This window comes from Coturnix japonica, chromosome 22, assembly GCF_054131305.1.
Source record: "Coturnix japonica strain WE chromosome 22, WE-NBRP24, whole genome shotgun sequence".
NCBI classification, from domain to species: Eukaryota; Metazoa; Chordata; class Aves; order Galliformes; family Phasianidae; genus Coturnix; species Coturnix japonica.
Window position 1 is genome coordinate 3,196,045 of NC_140684.1, and position 17,637 is coordinate 3,213,681.

General features: G+C 42.5%; 1 protein-coding gene across 12 annotated transcripts in view; it reads left to right on the forward strand.

Moving 5' to 3' along the window:
• ACACA (acetyl-CoA carboxylase alpha) overlaps positions 1-17,637 on the forward strand; it is a 118,850-nt gene that overhangs the window by 23,389 nt on the left and 77,824 nt on the right. For all 12 annotated transcript variants that reach the window (XM_032448510.2, XM_085521971.1, XM_032448512.2 and 9 more), the window contains 19 exons: positions 380-461; positions 1,945-2,043; positions 2,636-2,742; positions 3,134-3,244; positions 3,562-3,771; positions 4,305-4,475; positions 6,031-6,192; positions 6,752-6,915; positions 7,715-7,865; positions 8,425-8,528; positions 8,796-8,877; positions 9,803-9,948; positions 10,830-10,980; positions 12,269-12,403; positions 13,221-13,367; positions 13,869-14,057; positions 14,580-14,680; positions 14,825-14,913; positions 15,632-15,756. In XM_032448510.2, the coding sequence (XP_032304401.2) occupies positions 380-461; positions 1,945-2,043; positions 2,636-2,742; positions 3,134-3,244; positions 3,562-3,771; positions 4,305-4,475; positions 6,031-6,192; positions 6,752-6,915; positions 7,715-7,865; positions 8,425-8,528; positions 8,796-8,877; positions 9,803-9,948; positions 10,830-10,980; positions 12,269-12,403; positions 13,221-13,367; positions 13,869-14,057; positions 14,580-14,680; positions 14,825-14,913; positions 15,632-15,756 (2,526 nt within the window). The remainder of the gene's footprint in view (positions 1-379; positions 462-1,944; positions 2,044-2,635; positions 2,743-3,133; positions 3,245-3,561; positions 3,772-4,304; positions 4,476-6,030; positions 6,193-6,751; positions 6,916-7,714; positions 7,866-8,424; positions 8,529-8,795; positions 8,878-9,802; positions 9,949-10,829; positions 10,981-12,268; positions 12,404-13,220; positions 13,368-13,868; positions 14,058-14,579; positions 14,681-14,824; positions 14,914-15,631; positions 15,757-17,637) is intronic.

Consider the following 17,637-nt stretch of genomic DNA (forward strand, 5'->3'; position numbering starts at 1 on the left):
ATGAGTTTGGTCTGGGAGAAAAGACAGGTTAAAGAAATGAAGCTGACAGACTTATACTGGCACTAAAGGACAGTGAATGCAGTCAATTTCTCAGTGTGAGTTTCTGCAGGAGGCAGAAGGTTTCCTTCACCCTTTCGCTTCCCTACGCTTAGCTGCTCTTCAGCATCCTTCTTAGTCTTGTCTGCAAGATGCAGTACTCTGTCCCTTTGAAGTAAGCCTGAGTGTACTTCAGGAGCTTGCCCTGGCTTGTGGATGTTATGAGGCTGTTTTCTGTTCAGTGGAGAAAATAAAGATTTAGAAATATCTGCATGCTTTGTATTTCTGCTCGTGTGCCTGTTTTCTTATAACAAAGAGTGAATTACATTGTGTTCTTCTGCAGGCTGTTTGGGCTGGCTGGGGCCATGCCTCTGAGAACCCAAAGCTGCCAGAACTTCTCCACAAAAATGGGATTGCTTTCATGGGTAAGCATATGTACTTCTGACCAGATATCTGATGAAGTCTAGTCCTTATTTTTAAATGGGTGGGTTTAATGAGAGAAAATCCTGAGCCTGAAAGAGAGTCACAAGGTACTGTCTACAAGTGCAAGATTGATGTGTTCTTTACAATAGTCAGAGAAACAGAATATGCTGTCTAGCAGTGTACTCTGTTTCCAGTAATTGAGGCCAATGAAACTGGATTGGAATAGGCCCTGAATTATGATGGAGGGCTTAGCTCAGTAAGGCCCTGGGTCTGGGAGACCAGAGAGGTGCAGAGTAATCCTGTGATTCTTTCCCATGAAGACTGTAAGTAAGGGCTGTAAGCCTTCCTTATACCTTCTATTAAGAATAGAGGTGAGCAAAGTTATGTCTAGAAATGATCTATGTTTAGACATGCTGGACTTCTATGATAATGTATGACCATTTCCTCTATGTGATGGTACACCTCTTTGCAAATGGGAGTGGGTAAGGTTTGGATGTATGCTGGGAAATAATTGCTGTATGGGAGAAGTGGCAAGTTGCCCAAAATATCTTTGAGTATTTTGAGGTAGAAAATCAAAGAATATGGTGTTAAAGCAGTTAAAAAAAACAACCACAACAATCCAAAACCTGGATATTTCTGCTGTCAATTTAAAGAGGATGTTTGTAGTTGAATTTTACTGAAAGAGTTTTTTGTAGACAGTGCATGATGTTTGTTGTCTGTTAGCAGTGTAGTTAATTGAGTCCTGGAAGTGTTAGATGAAGTGTCGCTTCCATATCTGAATATAGGGTAAGGTTATGGAGGCCGTGTTTAAAACTAAAGATGGACTTGTGATGAAAGTCATGGTGCGATTGTAACCTTTATCTTTGGGGCAGTTGTATTGTGTTCTGACTTCTAGCAGATCTGTAATAACTTGAGCCATAGCTGTGGAAATACTCTGAACCTTTGAAAAGGGGTGAATTTTAAATCTGCATTTTAATTCTGGCTTAAATCTCTTGCCAATCATGTGCTACAGTCCCACATAAGCCATGTTTCTAGGAAAATCAGGGCACTGAATTACTATTCCAATAGCATGTGATGTACACGCCTAATACCAGTCACCAGCACCTGCCATCTCTCTGAGAACTGGCCCAGCTTGAAGAGAAACACGTGGACAGATAGTGGTGCCTGCAAGCTGAGTGTTCCAAGGCTTCTGTAACAAGCTATTGCGATATGTCTGTGGTTGCATTGCTGTAGTTATAATTGCCTTTTTGTCTTTCTTGGTCAAAGGTGCACTGGTCTGCTTTTAGATTCCTGGCTGACACTGTTAATGCTTTTGGGTTTGATTTGGAAATATTGATTTATACCAGTTGGGTTGTAGCCTGCATCAGGCTTGCTGAGAGCTTTCATTTATTCCATGTACATGGGATCCAAATCAAACCTGTGGGCATTTCCCTAGAGCTTGATACCACTTGTAACTCTTCTGTGCGTTGCTTTTGCTCTTTGCAGGTCCTCCAAGCCAAGCAATGTGGGCTTTAGGAGATAAAATTGCATCGTCCATAGTGGCTCAGACTGCTGGCATCCCAACTCTTCCTTGGAGTGGCAGTGGTAAGAAGGAAATTTCCCAGCATATAAAGACCATTTTAATCTGTCTTTCTTCAACACATCTAATCTTTAATAAGTATATGTGCATTACAAAGTCAGTTGTATATGACATCTATTAATGGATTCAAACTTGTATTATCCAAGGCTTGGACAAAGTGACTATAATATTTGTGGGTATGTCAGGCAAAGTGTACACGTTCTTTACAATGCTGTTAGTCTGACAGAGCAGCTGTAGTATCTGGTATATCTGCAGTCTTTACTTCTCTAGCATCTATCCAGTAATTCTGGAGCACGCAGCCAGTAATCTGCTTCTGTGGAAGCTCTGTGCACTTTCAAAGATGGTGAATAACTGCCTGTTTCTCAGAATTACATAGGGTATGTGGAGGGCATAACTGTTAGTTTCCCAATTAAAAATCTTTGCTCCCCAGACAACAGTAATAATTTGTTTTATGTTCAGCATCCTCTCTTTTTTTACATGCTTCCAGACTGGTTCCTCAAGGAACTGTTACAGCCCTTTGTTTCATCAGTGTCTGATATGTGAGTTCTCACTGAGCCTTGCAGCAGAACGAACTAGAAGGTCACGTTTATCTTTCAGGTCTTCGAGTGGATTGGCAGGAGAACGATCTTCAGAAGCGTATCCTGAATGTTCCTCAGGAACTGTATGAAAAAGGCTACGTGAAAGATGCAGATGACGGCCTGCGGGTGGGTGGCTGGTAGTTCGGAGCTGTTTGGAGCCTGCTGCATGCATACCTGGAGATTGCTTTGAGGTTTAATTTATTTCTAATGTGAGAACAGACTGGGACTGCACTGAGTCTTGGAAATTTGAAAGCAATTTTTCACAAATTGTCTGTGGGCCCAGCCTGCAGAATTAGTGGGATTACGAGAAAGAAACAAGATCAATGCAGTGGCAGCAACTGTTCCCTTGTTTTTCCTACAAGAATCCTCCAGAAATAGCACATTTGGTTTCTATCTTGTTCATGTCTAGTTTGCTAAACAGAGTCAAAGGATGTGGGGACTTGGACATGGATCATTCATAAATAAAGATCTTTTCAACTTGCTAACTTGTTATACTTGTTTTTCCCATCTTGGTCAGGCTGCTGAGGAAGTTGGCTACCCTGTCATGATCAAGGCCTCTGAAGGAGGAGGAGGGAAAGGAATTAGGAAAGTTAATAATGCAGATGACTTCCCCAACCTATTTAGACAGGTAACTTCTTCCATTGATTTGTGCCGTCTTGTTCTAGATGTTCTGGTTGGGTGATTCTGAGAGCACAATATGGGAGATGGTGAGGAACTGAAGAAGCCACTACTGTGGGCCTTCTTTAGCCTATGGAATATTTAGGAAAGCAGAGATTATTTGAACTTCACTGTAATTAAATGTGAGTACAGGTTGTTTTTAGTCATAAGTGGCCTGGGTAAATATTCAGGATATTTGTTACTCAGAAAATGAACTGGGGATGATTGTGATTAAGACTGTTGTTTACAAAAACTGATTTGTCCACTTATATGGTGTCTCTCCTATAGGTTCAGGCTGAAGTCCCAGGCTCTCCGATCTTCGTAATGAGATTAGCCAAACAGTCCCGCCACTTGGAGGTGCAGATCTTGGCAGACCAGTATGGCAATGCCATCTCTCTCTTTGGTCGGGATTGCTCCGTGCAGCGCAGGCACCAGAAGATTATTGAAGAAGCACCTGCTTCTATTGCAACTTCAGTGGTGTTTGAGCACATGGAACAGGTGAGAGTGGCTCTGCAAGTTCTCTTTTTCGTGTGAGGCTCCAGGAAGAGCCAGGATTTTTTTTATCATTGACAATAATTTTGCATTGTTCAGTCTTTTAAAAGAGCAACGTAAGGTAATGTGTTGTAAACCGCTTCGTGTGCGCAACCACTGACATTTCCAAAACTCAGTCCACCATTACTGAGCTCCACTGAAAATGCCTGCACCTCAAAAATGAGAGAGGTGTGTTGTAAATGTTTAATGTCACATTCAAAGCGAGCAGCAGGAGTTATGTGGATTTTCTAATGCTGGCTGTTAAAAATATTCACTTCAGGCTCTGCCCTCTGTAAACAGTGTAAACAAAATAACCTGGGAACCAAAACCCCGGTGCTGTGTATTTTGCTTTGAGCAGCCTTTGGGTATGTTAGAAGATGCTGGATTAAAGTTTTAGAATGCCATAAAAAAAATCCTGAATTGGGTTGGGTGGATGGACAGGGCGCAGGTGATTGAGTGTGGGGCATGGAAAACAAATTCTCTTCTTTCTTGTAACTTAGTGTGCAGTGAAGCTTGCAAAAATGGTGGGGTATGTGAGTGCGGGCACTGTGGAATACCTGTACAGCCAGGATGGCAGCTTCTACTTTCTGGAGTTGAATCCCCGTCTGCAAGTGGAGCACCCCTGCACCGAGATGGTAGCTGATGTTAATCTTCCTGCAGCACAGCTCCAGGTGAGTCAGGACCCAATTCCTGTACTTCTGGAGGATTTCAGAAGTACTCAAACTGTGTGGTATGGTGAAGAAAGCTGAGCGTGAAAAACCTGTTCTGCTGAAGCCCTGGTGAAATTAGGGGGCTGGACTATTGCTGAGTCACTGCCAGGTTTCTGTGTTAAAACCAGATCACATACTAATGTTAAGCAGATGACTAGATCTCAGTAGTTAGAGAGGAAAGAGTGTAAGGCAACTGTCAGAGGTACCAAATACAGCCTATATCCCCATGTGCAGATGGGTGAAATTGGACTCCCCCACTTCTCTTTCCCAACTAAAACCACCCAATTAATCGACCAGTTTTGTTGCTTTCCCAGTTTGGGAATTATATCCGTGGCTGGAGCAAAGCTTCTGTATTCCAAAATATTTTTCCCCTTCTGTTCTGACTTGGAAAGCAAAGAGAAGTAATTTTCTCGTTGTTCCTTCTGAAATTCTTAGAGAGTTAAAAAATGAAGCAGTAGAATAATAAGATATAAATGTACGAAAACTGATTGGTTTGGTTGTGTGTAAAAACCCTGTCTTAACAGGCTTTAGACATGAGTAGTTCAACTTCAAGCCCTGAAATTATTTTGTCAAATGAATTGGCTTCTGAGGCTAGCAGAGCAATCAAATGCTGTGCCAGTTTGGAGCAGCGCGTTGCCCAGTCCACTGCCTCCAAGAGATAACAGTATTCCCAGAGTTTCTAATGACAGAGAGAGTGAAAAAAAGAGCAGACAATTGGTTTTTTTCATCTTTCAGCAAGTTCAGCAGTTGTTTGAAGTTCAGGAAAGTGACTTTGGTCTTTTTAATTTTGATTAGCAGTTCTTGACTTCCAGGGAAATTGTTTCCACCTCTCCAAGTCCCTCACTAATAGCAGATGCTTCCTCTTCTTGGCTGAGGTCCCTGCTCTTCAAGTCTTTCTACAAAATAGGATTTGCTCCTAATAATTAGGCACTGGAATAGATGTGTCAAAGCAACCAAGAATTTGTCTTGATTTATTACTTTTTCAAGGGGAAATCATCACAGTGAGTGACATTTATGGCTTGTATGAAGCAGTAGCTTTTTTTTTGGTGTTGTTGACCAGAACAACGGGGGATTCAGTCCATAAGGCTTCGGTCAGCAGCCAGTTCTGTGGGTTACTCTCTCTGCATTTTGTAGTTACAGAATTCCTCACATGTCCCATATAACTGGTTAGGGGTCATCTGGCACCTCAGTGTATTTTTATCAGGCTTAATTCAGGCCCATCCTTGGTGAACCTAGCAGCGACCGACCTTCTTGAAGTCTTTTAATCAATGGAAAGTATTTGTTGAAAGTCATAAGGTGGACGTTACACTGAGTTCAGCTGTCTTGAGAAATCTAAATGTAACAGGATGTGTCATTGGAGAGGGCTCACTTAGGAAAACAAGGATATGTGTTTGCTGTATGAGAACTGCAGCATTTGCTTCTGCAGAGAATTGGTGGAGTTAATTCCTTAAGGAAGAGAGACTCTGTTAGGAGAGCAACTTGCTTATTAGTGGGAAATTCTGTTTTTCCTCCTTAGATTGCCATGGGGATTCCACTCCACCGGATCAAGGATATCCGAGTGATGTATGGTGTTTCCCCATGGGGAGATGGATCTATAGATTTTGAGAATTCAGCCCATGTCCCCTGTCCACGTGGCCATGTTATTGCTGCACGTATCACCAGTGAGAATCCTGATGAGGTGAGTGTTTTAAATTCTGTAGTTCCTTATCGTGCTATGATAACCTCAGCAAGTTCAATCTCTGCTGCTGTTCCTAGAAGGTTTGGCAGCACCTTTAAAAGATTCTGCCCTTATCTTACGTAGCTGATGGTTCTGTAGGCTGAGGTTAGGCACTGAAAGAACGTGGACTGACATAGTCACACTGTACAGTATCTTCACCTTCATCTCTTCAACTTCTCAGAGCGTAACAGATTTTTATCTGTGCCTTAGGATTATAAATCCTTTTTATTGTGACTTGGTTGTCCCCTACACACACTGTCATTATTAGCTGCCAAGGTGTTACTGACCTTACAAAAACTAAGGTCTTCGGTTTCATGTAGTTTTTGAACTACAGCGGTTCCTGTGCTTCTGTGTTCTATAGACCTTTGCTGTTGCTTTGGCGGTGAGCAGGCTCAGCTTAGCTGTGTACGTATCATGTTGCAGAGCAAGATGGTGCTCTTTACAATTCTGATTATTCCCCTAATTCTGGTTTATTTACTTTTTCTTTAGGCTGTATAGCAATGTCTGTCTGTTTTTACAGGGATTTAAGCCCAGTTCTGGTACAGTCCAGGAACTGAATTTCCGCAGCAATAAGAATGTCTGGGGCTATTTCAGTGTTGCTGCTGCAGGAGGACTTCATGAATTTGCTGATTCTCAGTTTGGTCATTGCTTCTCCTGGGGAGAGAATCGTGAAGAAGCCATCTCGTAAGTAGACAGAAAAGTGGTAGAACCTTGGAAATTACTTATGTTGTTCCTCTTTATTTCAGAGTGCCATGGATGAAACTAGACTCTTTAGTTCTGGTATTTTTGAGAGGAGTTTCCATCTCGCTTTCCACATCATGGTCAGGCTCCTCATCCTGTCTTGCTTTGCAATTCCACTGCATTGCACCTGCATTCCTCACTTTTCGGTTGCTTCTCTTTAGTTTATTTCCCTTCCGTTTCATTCCTGCCTTCTATGCCTGCTGCTGGAGTAAGATACCATTGTGTTGAAGTCCTTCTTTGAAAGCATTCAGGTGGAATGCTTTTAACAGAAGAGAGTTGATAACTTGGCTATGCCAGTGCCTTATAAATAACCGAGTGTTCTTATGTGATGTGAGACATAAAAAGCTTATCATAACGCAGGACTGTCTGACCTGTCATCCATGCTATTTTTCATCCAGAGTGTTTCCTCTGTTCCATTCTGGGTGGGATGGTGGCAGTGACTGTTACTATTATATGTACTTTTCACACGTGGTAGGTGCTTAGATGTTGATAACAATGGAAACTCCTGATCTCATAGCTGATGCTGGCTAAGTTTTTCTGGTTCACACCAACAGCAGATTGAAGAAAATCAATATTCTTTCATTCCCAAGTATACCGTGTAGGATCTTGCTCAAGTGCATGTGTTCTGCTATTACCCTCAAACTAGTTTTTCCCAAGCAACTTAGAAGGAACTGTTTAGAGTTACTGGGTTGCACGTTACTGTTAATATAGAATGGATAATAGGTTTTCTCTTCTCTTTCAGAAACATGGTGGTGGCTTTGAAGGAGCTGTCCATCCGAGGGGATTTCCGAACCACTGTTGAATACTTGATAAAACTGTTGGAAACAGAAAGCTTCCAGCAGAACCGCATTGACACTGGCTGGTTGGATCGGCTTATTGCTGAGAAAGTGCAGGTGCAGCTGTTTGCTTTACAGGACTAGTTTGGAGAGAGGGAGAGGAAGAGGGAAGGGTGGGCTGGAGAGAGAGAAGAGGAGAGAGTAGGGAAGCTTGGTATGTTCTGGTTACCAGAAGATGAGTATTTAGGAGTACTTAATTTCCACATACCACATTGCAAATAAAGATTTTCACTGAGCTTGATTCTTATTTGTATCAAAATTCCAGGTCACCATCTTGTCAGGGAAAAGTAGTCTTAGAGTTGACCATAGAGGCATCTTAGCGTATATGAGAATTAAAGCTAGTATTTTACTATACTTCTTGGGACGGGTGTGATGGAAACGCTCCAATAGATTGAGTCTCAGGATTTGATTCAGAAAGAACAAAGATCAAGTGGTTTTCTTTATAGGGGTGATTGCTTTTATATAGTATTTGGATGTATACAACAACAGTTTAATTTTAGTGGAAGATTGGCCTTAAAGCAGAAATGGAGCTGAGACCATTGGTTCTTCAAGTGGAAGTCTAGAACAGAGTGATACTAAAAGAGATGTAACTATATTGAGTACCCCTTCTTTCTAGGCTGAAAGGCCTGACACCATGCTAGGAGTGGTATGTGGAGCTCTTCATGTGGCTGATGTGAGCTTTCGAAACAGCGTCTCGAACTTCCTGCATTCTCTAGAAAGGTAAAATTGCTTGTCTGGTAGATAGTAATTATTTTTGACTTGAAGTTTTGTTCAAGTAAAGTACAAAACAGAAATGCATGGAGCTTGTTATTTGTTGTCTGTTCTCTGATCCCAAGGGACTGTTTATCTACTGGCCTAAGAAAACTGGCCTGATCTCCCTGCCAGTGTTTTTTAAATCCTTTCATGCTTCTTTGGATCTCCCTGGGTCCCTGGTAGTCATCTGGTGGTTTCTGGAAGGCAAAATTTGCTTTGTACTTCTCTTTCAAGGGGCCAAGTCCTGCCTGCCCATACTTTGCTAAACACTGTGGATGTGGAACTCATCTATGAAGGACGGAAGTATGTGTTGAAGGTATGTTGTACAGCAGAGAAAACTAACCTCATGCCTCTGTTAACCACAGATGTCTGTGTGCTGCTCTGGCTTAATCTTTGTCATTGTTGGAATTAAATCTGTGCAAACTATATATGCTCTGCTTTAGTGGGGTTTAAGTAATCATGATCAAGATGATAACCTGTCACATCTTTTTATTGTAATATCTCTGTAAACATCTTAATTTTTCAGGGTCAAGAGCTCCTCTGCATGTACTGAAGAATATTAAACCAGAATTTTATGTGAAACCCCCTGCCTTTTGGTTGTCTGAAACTTTCAGTTGATGTTTCTGAATATGTAGATACATTGTGCTGAGTGTTTTGCTCCAGTTTCATCAGCATGGTAGAGTTTGTAGCAATTTTTCTCTTTAGCACTGCTTTTTCTTTGCTATGAGAAAAAAACCCTACAAAACCCAAAGAAATTAGCATTAAAAATACTGTTCAAAGTATGCAAAAGCAAGCATACAAGGATGAAGAAACTTTAGATTGCCTGTACAATTGTAATTAGCTTCCCTAGGAAAACTTATTATTGTGAAGTTTTTAATGACATGATCATATATTGTCATTTGCAGCTCTAAGTGTTCTGCCCCCTGCAGATCAGATTCCATAGCTTTATTTTGGCACTGCTTCAGTGAGAAACAGTGAATGGCAGTTAAAGTGTGCTTTGATTGATTTATCCAGCTTCAAATATAAACAGCATTAGTTCTGGCATTTTTTGGCTGCTAAGTGCTTGGCTTTGAGATCTCAAGTTCTTTTCACCCTTTTTCTTTTCCATCTAAGATGAGAACAAGCATATCTGTTTTTACCACCGTAGCAGTGCTTGGAAATCTGTGCGCGTTGTGGCAACCAAAGCACTGTCAGTGCTGTCTCTCTTTCATGTGCTACCTCCTGTTCTTGTGGATCTGCAGGTGACTCGACAGTCTCCCAATTCCTACGTGGTCATCATGAACAGCTCTTGTGTGGAAGTTGATGTGCACCGACTGAGCGACGGAGGGCTGCTCCTATCTTACGATGGTAGCAGCTACACCACCTACATGAAAGAAGAAGTGGACAGGTAGCAACTTGTAGGGATTATTGTATAACATCTGTGTGTCAGTCCAGAATAAGTGTTCTAACCTTATGCTTCCTGATGATCAGCTGGAAATGGAACTTTCTCCTAGGAAAGGATTCTTAGATGTATTATTATCGATGAGTTTCAAGGGAGAAGTTGCCTTCATCTGAAATGTGTGTCTGGGATTCATTCAGACCTTTCCTGTAAGAGTGAACTGATGAGGAGTCCATACTCTCCTGCCCTTCTGAATTACATGTGGTCACCTGTAAGAGACCCAGTATTCTGACCATCTAGTTAGCTGAGCTGATTTTTAGGTTGTTTAGGTGGCTCAGATTCCCATTTCCCAAAACTTCTTGGTTTTCAGTGTTAAAATACTTGCTGGCTCAGATGTTTGTACATTGGATTAACTTTTCCAAAGTAGGCTAGAATGGCATTGGTATCCTTCCAGAGTGCTTTTAAAATCTGCAGTCAGAACGTAGTGATACAGTAAGCTAACCACAGTACATGAATGGTAGACTTGTGTTCAGATGCAGACTCAGATCTCTACAGCTACCTGAAAGGAACTGCACTGAGGTGGGTGCCAGTCATTTTACTCAGGTGACAATGACAGGACTTGAGTGAACAGCCTCAAGTTGTTCCAGGGGAGATTTAGATTGGATACCAGGTAGAGTTTATTCACAGGAGGGATAGTTAAGTGTAGTAACAGACTGCCCAGGGATGCAGTAGCATTCTGCTACCTGGAAGCATTTAAGAGATGTGGATGTGGTGCACAGAGATGTGATTTAGCAGTGATCTTGTTGCGTTAGGTGGGTGGTTGGACTTGAAGGTCCTGGAGGTCTTCTGCAACCTGAATGATTCATTCTGTTCTACCTGTTATTTTGTAGGTATCGCATCACTATAGGTAACAAGACCTGTGTGTTTGAAAAGGAAAATGATCCTTCCATTTTGCGCTCACCTTCGGCTGGGAAGCTTATCCAGTATGTGGTGGAGGATGGAGGACATGTATTTGCAGGCCAATGCTTTGCAGAAATAGAGGTAAAAATCTCAAAGAACTGTTGCTGGAGCTGTCCAGGCAGAAGCTGGGGTGAAAAAAAAAAGTTGAATGTTCTTGAACTGGGAAATGAGAATGAGCAATAATTCATAATATTTCTGTTCTAAATTTTATGTGTTTTAACTTGGACTAATTCAGGAATCAGCAAACAGAATAAGATGGTGGGGAAGAAATTTTTAACAGCTGAAATCTGAGCATTAATGACTTCACTAAGTAAAAAGCAACATTTCTTAGCAGTAAGACCACAGTTACTATCTTGCCACTGTACCAAAGCAGAGTGAAATCTACATGTACCGTGTATTCTAACTACAGTGAAGAAGGCTTTCCTTCCACAGGCTACTACTTAGCTCTTAAAGAGACTCAGAAGGGGTATATGCTAGTATTAAGTAACATGTTAAGACTTCTCTGATCACCTGATCATTTATCAGATTGATCAGACAAATTAAGCTGCAAATAAGCGTCACTCCTGCCTTCTCCCTTGGAAGTTACTTAATGCTTAGAGAGGAGATGAAGAACAATTGCTGCATCATAGTGAGGAAAGCGTGAGAGGTCGTGTAGGAGTGCATGGCTCTAAACAGATATGAGGGAAGGGAGGGTGTGTTGGCAGAGGGGCAATTAAGCTAGTTGGGAAGATTGTGTAGGAGAAGAATATCAAGCCAGAGATCCGGATACTTTCATGTAAATGCTTTTATACTGCAACAGAACCATGGCTAAAGAGGCACCACCTACTCAATTCCTGTTTTCCCAGTTGTGGTATATGCTACAGCAATAGTAAAACTAGACTGCCTTTCCCTAAACCTAACTTCTGCTCCAAAGGCAATAGCTTCTGTCGTTGAACTATGGGAGCACTTCTATTTATGAATAGCAGACTGAGAGTTGTGACCTCTAGAAGGTAATCTTTCCTCTGCTAAGAAGAAGAGTCTTGCTGTAGCTTTTGAGACTGGCTTTTTCATTTAAAACCAGAGTGCAGTAATAAACTCTGTTTTGTTCCCTGTGTTGAGTGTAGGACCTTCTTAAATACCTGTTGGTCCAAGCAGCTTCCTGCTGCACTAATTTGTGGCCTAGTAACTTGTTCTACTATTTACTTAAGTTCCCAAAATTTCATTCGGAATGTATGTGCAGTGTATGTATGGACCTTTGAGAAAGCCTGAATGCAGAAGGTGCTCATGCAGGTTAGTTTGTCTGTGGTAGGTTGTTGGCTGCCAGCTTACAAAACTAGAACCATTTGTGGACTACTGAAGCTGAGTGCGTAACCTGTTTCCCTTGCTACAGGTGATGAAAATGGTGATGACACTAACAGCAGGAGAATCAGGCTGCATCCATTATGTCAAACGCCCTGGGGCAGTGCTGGATCCAGGCTGTGTGATTGCCAAACTCCAGCTGGATGATCCCAGCAGGGTTCAGCAGGTGAGAAGTTGCAGGAAGCACAGAAATTTGTGGTGTTTTTAATAGGGGAGTGATGCGGTGAATGCTACAAGATGGTCCAGATTTATGCTTTGTATTGGAAACGTCACCATACTCTTTGTCTCGTGGTGACTTGGACTCAGATTATCATCTGGTCCTCTGATTCATGCAAAGCTTTTGTACCATCCTTGTTCTCTTCTTACCTCAAAGCTATATTGTGGGTACATGTCTGTATGTGATACTGGAGATTGGTGAGATCCTTCTATCTGATTTATTTGTCCGCATGCTTATTTTGCTTCTTTTTTATCATGGATTCTTCTTTGTGGCGCTCTTCTGAAGGGCAGGAATAGAGATCCCAACTCCAAGAGTGTCGGACCCTGCAAATTGTAGCAAATCCGGATCTTTTTTTAAGGTCAAAGGCAAACGTGCATTTCTGCAAACATGCACTGCTGGTGGCAGTGGAAAAGAATTTATTGTTCCTTTAGCAATAGCGAGTAGAAAACTGAGAAGCTGCCATGCAGAGGGTGGAAAGTAATCGTCAACATCAGCTTGTTGGCTTTTCCTCTGCTTTTTGTTGAGATATAAGTCAACTGGAATGCATTTTGGAGAGAGGCTGGAAGCTTTTTTTGTGGGTGAACACAACCTGGAATTGTTGCAGATCCAGCTCATAGCTTCTCTCTCTCAAACCATGAGCATTTTCCACTTAGGAAATTCTTCTAGGTTAAATCTGAACCTCCAACCGGAGGTAACTGGATGTTACTACCATGGCTGATGCCATATTGGAGGATTGGTGACACTGTGGTATTTGCTGTGTTTCCAGGCTGAACTGCACACGGGCACCTTGCCACAGATCCAGAGCACAGCACTTCGAGGCGAGAAACTCCATCGCATCTTCCATTATGTCCTGGATAACCTGGTCAACGTGATGAATGGGTACTGCCTGCCCGAGCCCTACTTTAGCAGCAAGGTACTGGTTATTTTTTAGCACAGAGAGAGAGAGCATATGTTCTTTCTTTTGAACATAAGGCTGGACTGTTGGCACATCAGAGCCTGAGGACCAAGACTCAGAGCAGTGCTGTGCTGCTAGTGCTGGCTGGCCTTGGTTCTTTTTATGTTTTCTGATAGCCAGTCTCAGCAGAGAGTAACATGGGAGAGTCCCATCTGTGGTACCCAAAAGGGAGTGTAAGTTAGGAGTGGAGCCTGAGCTTTACTGCTTGTGCCTGCAGCCTTGTAAATGTGAGCTATGTGCATAGCCAGCTGTAGTACAAGTCTGGAGGAAGGAGGATTGGAGGTGAATGAATCTGAGCAAGCTATTGGTGAAAGGTGGCTAATATAGTTTTTGTGTTTAGTCCCTGTATTAGCTGTGTGATGCAGCAGAACTGGAGACCTCACTGAACAGCCTTTCCATTTCTCCCTTCTTGCTGCTTATTTTTTCCTTATGTTTGCCTCTATGCTAACTTGCCTCTAGGTGAAGGGCTGGGTTGAGCGACTAATGAAGACATTGAGAGATCCATCTTTGCCTCTGCTGGAACTTCAGGACATCATGACCAGTGTTTCTGGACGGATCCCACCCAACGTGGAGAAGTCCATCAAGAAGGAGATGGCCCAGTATGCCAGCAACATCACATCAGTCCTTTGCCAGTTTCCTAGCCAGCAGGTGATCAACCACACTTGTATAAAGGGATCCAAATTGGTTTGTGTCGGTGTAAAGAGAGAAAATTCCTTTAAGTTAACTGGAGATAAGATGGACTTAAAAATGCATTTGAACATAGAATCTCTGTGATGAAAGATACTCATTGTATCACTTAACACGCTAGCTTAAGAATCAGGAGGAGTTTAATCGTATCAGTGGCCTTGTGAGCATTTATTTACTTGCTTTTTGGCTGGTACCTATGCTACACTGCAGTTTCCAGTGTCGGTGTAACCGTAAAAAGGAATTATTACAACTAAGAAGGCCTGATCAAGTAATGAGATGTTGGAAGATGATTACCTTATACAATGTCATGCTTCAATTTTTGTATCGTCATTAGGTCATTATCTTCCCATGTAGTTTGAGGCTCTGGCCTTTTCTGGAGTCTGCTAAAGCTCCAGTCTGGTTTGTCTGGACATTGTTACTAGTTGTCAAGCAGACTGTCTCACCTTTGTTCAGTAGCTGTCCTGAAACTTAACTCTATTTCAGATTGCCAATATCTTGGATAGCCATGCAGCCACCTTGAACCGCAAATCAGAGCGTGAGGTCTTTTTCATGAACACTCAGAGTATTGTGCAGCTTGTACAGAGGTAAGCTGTTTTCAGGGGTGACCCCTAATTACGCCTTATTCCTTCTTCTTCCTCTTCTTTTTTTCCCAGTTTTACTTGAAAGATCTGAGCCTGTTTGTCTTAAATCAGCCTTGAACACTGGGTTTGATCTGTTTGTTTCCTCAGGTACCGGAGTGGTATCCGGGGTCACATGAAAGCAGTTGTAATGGATTTGCTCCGTCAGTATCTGAAGGTGGAGACTCAGTTTCAGCATGGTGAGTTTCTATGCATATCAAGCTTTTGATTTCTGAAAGACCCACGTTTGGTTCCAGCAGCTCTATGTTTACCCTGCTCAAGAAAGATGAGTCCATGAGGCAAAGCCACTTGCGTTTTCTTTCAAAGGTCACACAGCTTTCTTTTATTTTTTTAGAGGAGATACCTGCCGTGAAATAACAGAGGGGTTTTTTCAGTGTTTGTGAGAACAAACCTCAGAACCTCGGCTTGACTCACAATTGAAATAATTGTATTGCATTACTGTGTCCAGGCACAAGGTGGCAATGATGCACTGGCTGATTTTGAGGCTCTGGTTCTCACAGGTAGTTTGATACTGTTATACTTTTTTATCCTGCCCTTGTTCCTGCAGTAATGGTACTGCAGATTCACTTCCACTTCAGTTTGCTGGTGGAAGAGGATGGTGCAAGTCTTTTTTCTATTTTTATTGAGTTTTTTGAATGAAAGAGACTGCTCACCATTCACCTCTGTCTACTCCTCACAGGGGAAGTGTTCATTTTTTGAGCTGTTTTATAAGAATGGGATGCTTTAAATTTTCTCTTGAGGGCAGGTGTGTTGGGAGGAATGCTTTCGTCCCAGAGCTGGTTGAGTGCAAAACATGTGACATATATATGTGGAAAAAAAACCAACCAGACACATCTGGTCACATTTGTTCCATGGCAGAGGTTTGGAGGCTGAAAAAATGTGCATTTCTGATTGCAGGTCACTACGACAAGTGTGTCTTTGCCCTTCGGGAAGAGAATAAAAGCGACATGAATGCTGTATTGAACTACATCTTCTCACATGCTCAGGTCACCAAGAAGAACCTGCTTGTCACAATGCTCATTGTAAGTTGCCTATTTATTCTCTAGAAATTTGCTTCTCCCTGTAATTGTGTGTTTGAAAGGTGCTGGGTTGACAGCTCTCATCCTTAAATGCTAACTTTGTAGCTTCTGAAGCAACAGCAGCAACAATGTGGAATTTCTTCAGGTTTTCTTCTTAGTGAATGACGCTATCCTGCACTGACATTTTAGAGTGGATTCGCTTTCTCTTGATCAGCCATGTTTGGTTTCATAGGCTTGGCAATTGCTGTCTTACCTTCTTCTTGGCTATAGGCTCAGAGCATCTCGTGGCAGATCTGTTGCGATGTGTTCTGACCAGCTGTACTGTGGGCTGTGTGGTAGGATCTGGCTGGGACCCAGCAGCTCAGCACAAAGCTGGTCACTCCAGGCAAGGTGTCTGACCCTAGGGATGTGTGTGGCTGTCCGGGGGGCTTGAGAAGGGATGGTGAGTCTCCTGGACACAGATTCTAGCATAGAAACGCACAGAAATCTTTATGCTGGAATCTGCCGTCATCGTCGATGTTCTTCTGGCTTGCTTACTAGCTTGTGAAAATCTCCATTCTTATTAACCTCAGCTACTCTCTAATGGGTAACCCCCCCATTAAATTACATTTGCAGGAAGAGTAAATAGAAAGCCAGCAATTGAGTCCTGCTTCTCTTTTCCTGTTTCCTAAAAAGCCTCAGAAAATCCTTCCTCTCCATAAGGCTTTGAAGCAGAGTGAATATCCGCATTCCTCAGGGCAGGGTGAATTTAGCTACAACATGATTTCCAGCACAGACTAGAGTTAGGTATACTGCTTGTTAAGAGGCTAATTACAGTACTACCCCCCTCTGACCCTCCCCTCCTCCTCTTTTTTCCTTTTTTAAAATAGTAAAACGTGGTCTGTTACAGTAAAAAGCATTTCCAAAGTAGCCATCCACAAAATAACTCTCAAAAGCATAGAAAGGGTCATAATTGTCCTAGTCAGAGGCTGGGTTTCTTAAATTCTAATTTGTAAGATATAAGGAGCCTGGCATTCTTTCTTTCTAGCTTTCCTTTTTTCCTTTTTTTTCCTTTCCTTTTTGGTGTGTGGTGTGATTGTAAGTAACGCTTGCCTTAAGAATCTCATTATTTGAACACGGAGCCATATTTCCTCTGAGAATTCTGGAGTAGCTTTGAGCCGGGGCTGTTCATTTCTCAAGTAATCATGCTGGCGTGATGGAGAGAGAAAATGGCAGCTGTTCGCAGCTCAGGCCTTCAATTTTCTTCAGAGTCCAGTCACTCAAGTGTGTAATTACACGGGGGTGCCGGGGAGGCGTTAAGGCCTTGTCAGAGAGCTGGTTTGAGGCTTTGCTCACTGCCTTTGCCAATCAGTGCAGGCAAAAGCCAGTGCAGCGCCAGCTACCTGCTTTATTTTGTTGTTGTCATCCTGATTATTTCTTGCTAAAATAGGACTGGAACTTTTTGTCTAGATGTTCACCTCCATGCAAGCCATGTCTTAGAGATGGAGTCTTGCTGTCTCTTTGGGTTGGTAGGCAGAATGTCTGTCTGAGGGAGTGAGGAGCATGCTGGGAGCCAGGAAGAACAGAAGATGAAAGGCTACCTGAGCTTTCCTTTGTCTTTGTGTGTGCTCGCTCTTCTCAGCACTGTCAGATATTTCATCTCACGCAGAGGCCAGCATCCCAGTTTAAAACACACTGGGCAGACCTTCCTGCACTTGGCAGGGGAACAGCTGAGGTACTTCTGTGTGACCTCTGCTGAGCCCTCACATGGACACTGTGATGGGGGCTGCTCACATCAGGTGGGTGTCAGAGGCTTTTAGGAAGGGCAGCATACCTCTGAGCACTGGATTGTCTGTGGCAGAGCGAGGAACTGCTCTGCTGAATTACAGCTCACTCTGTTAACTG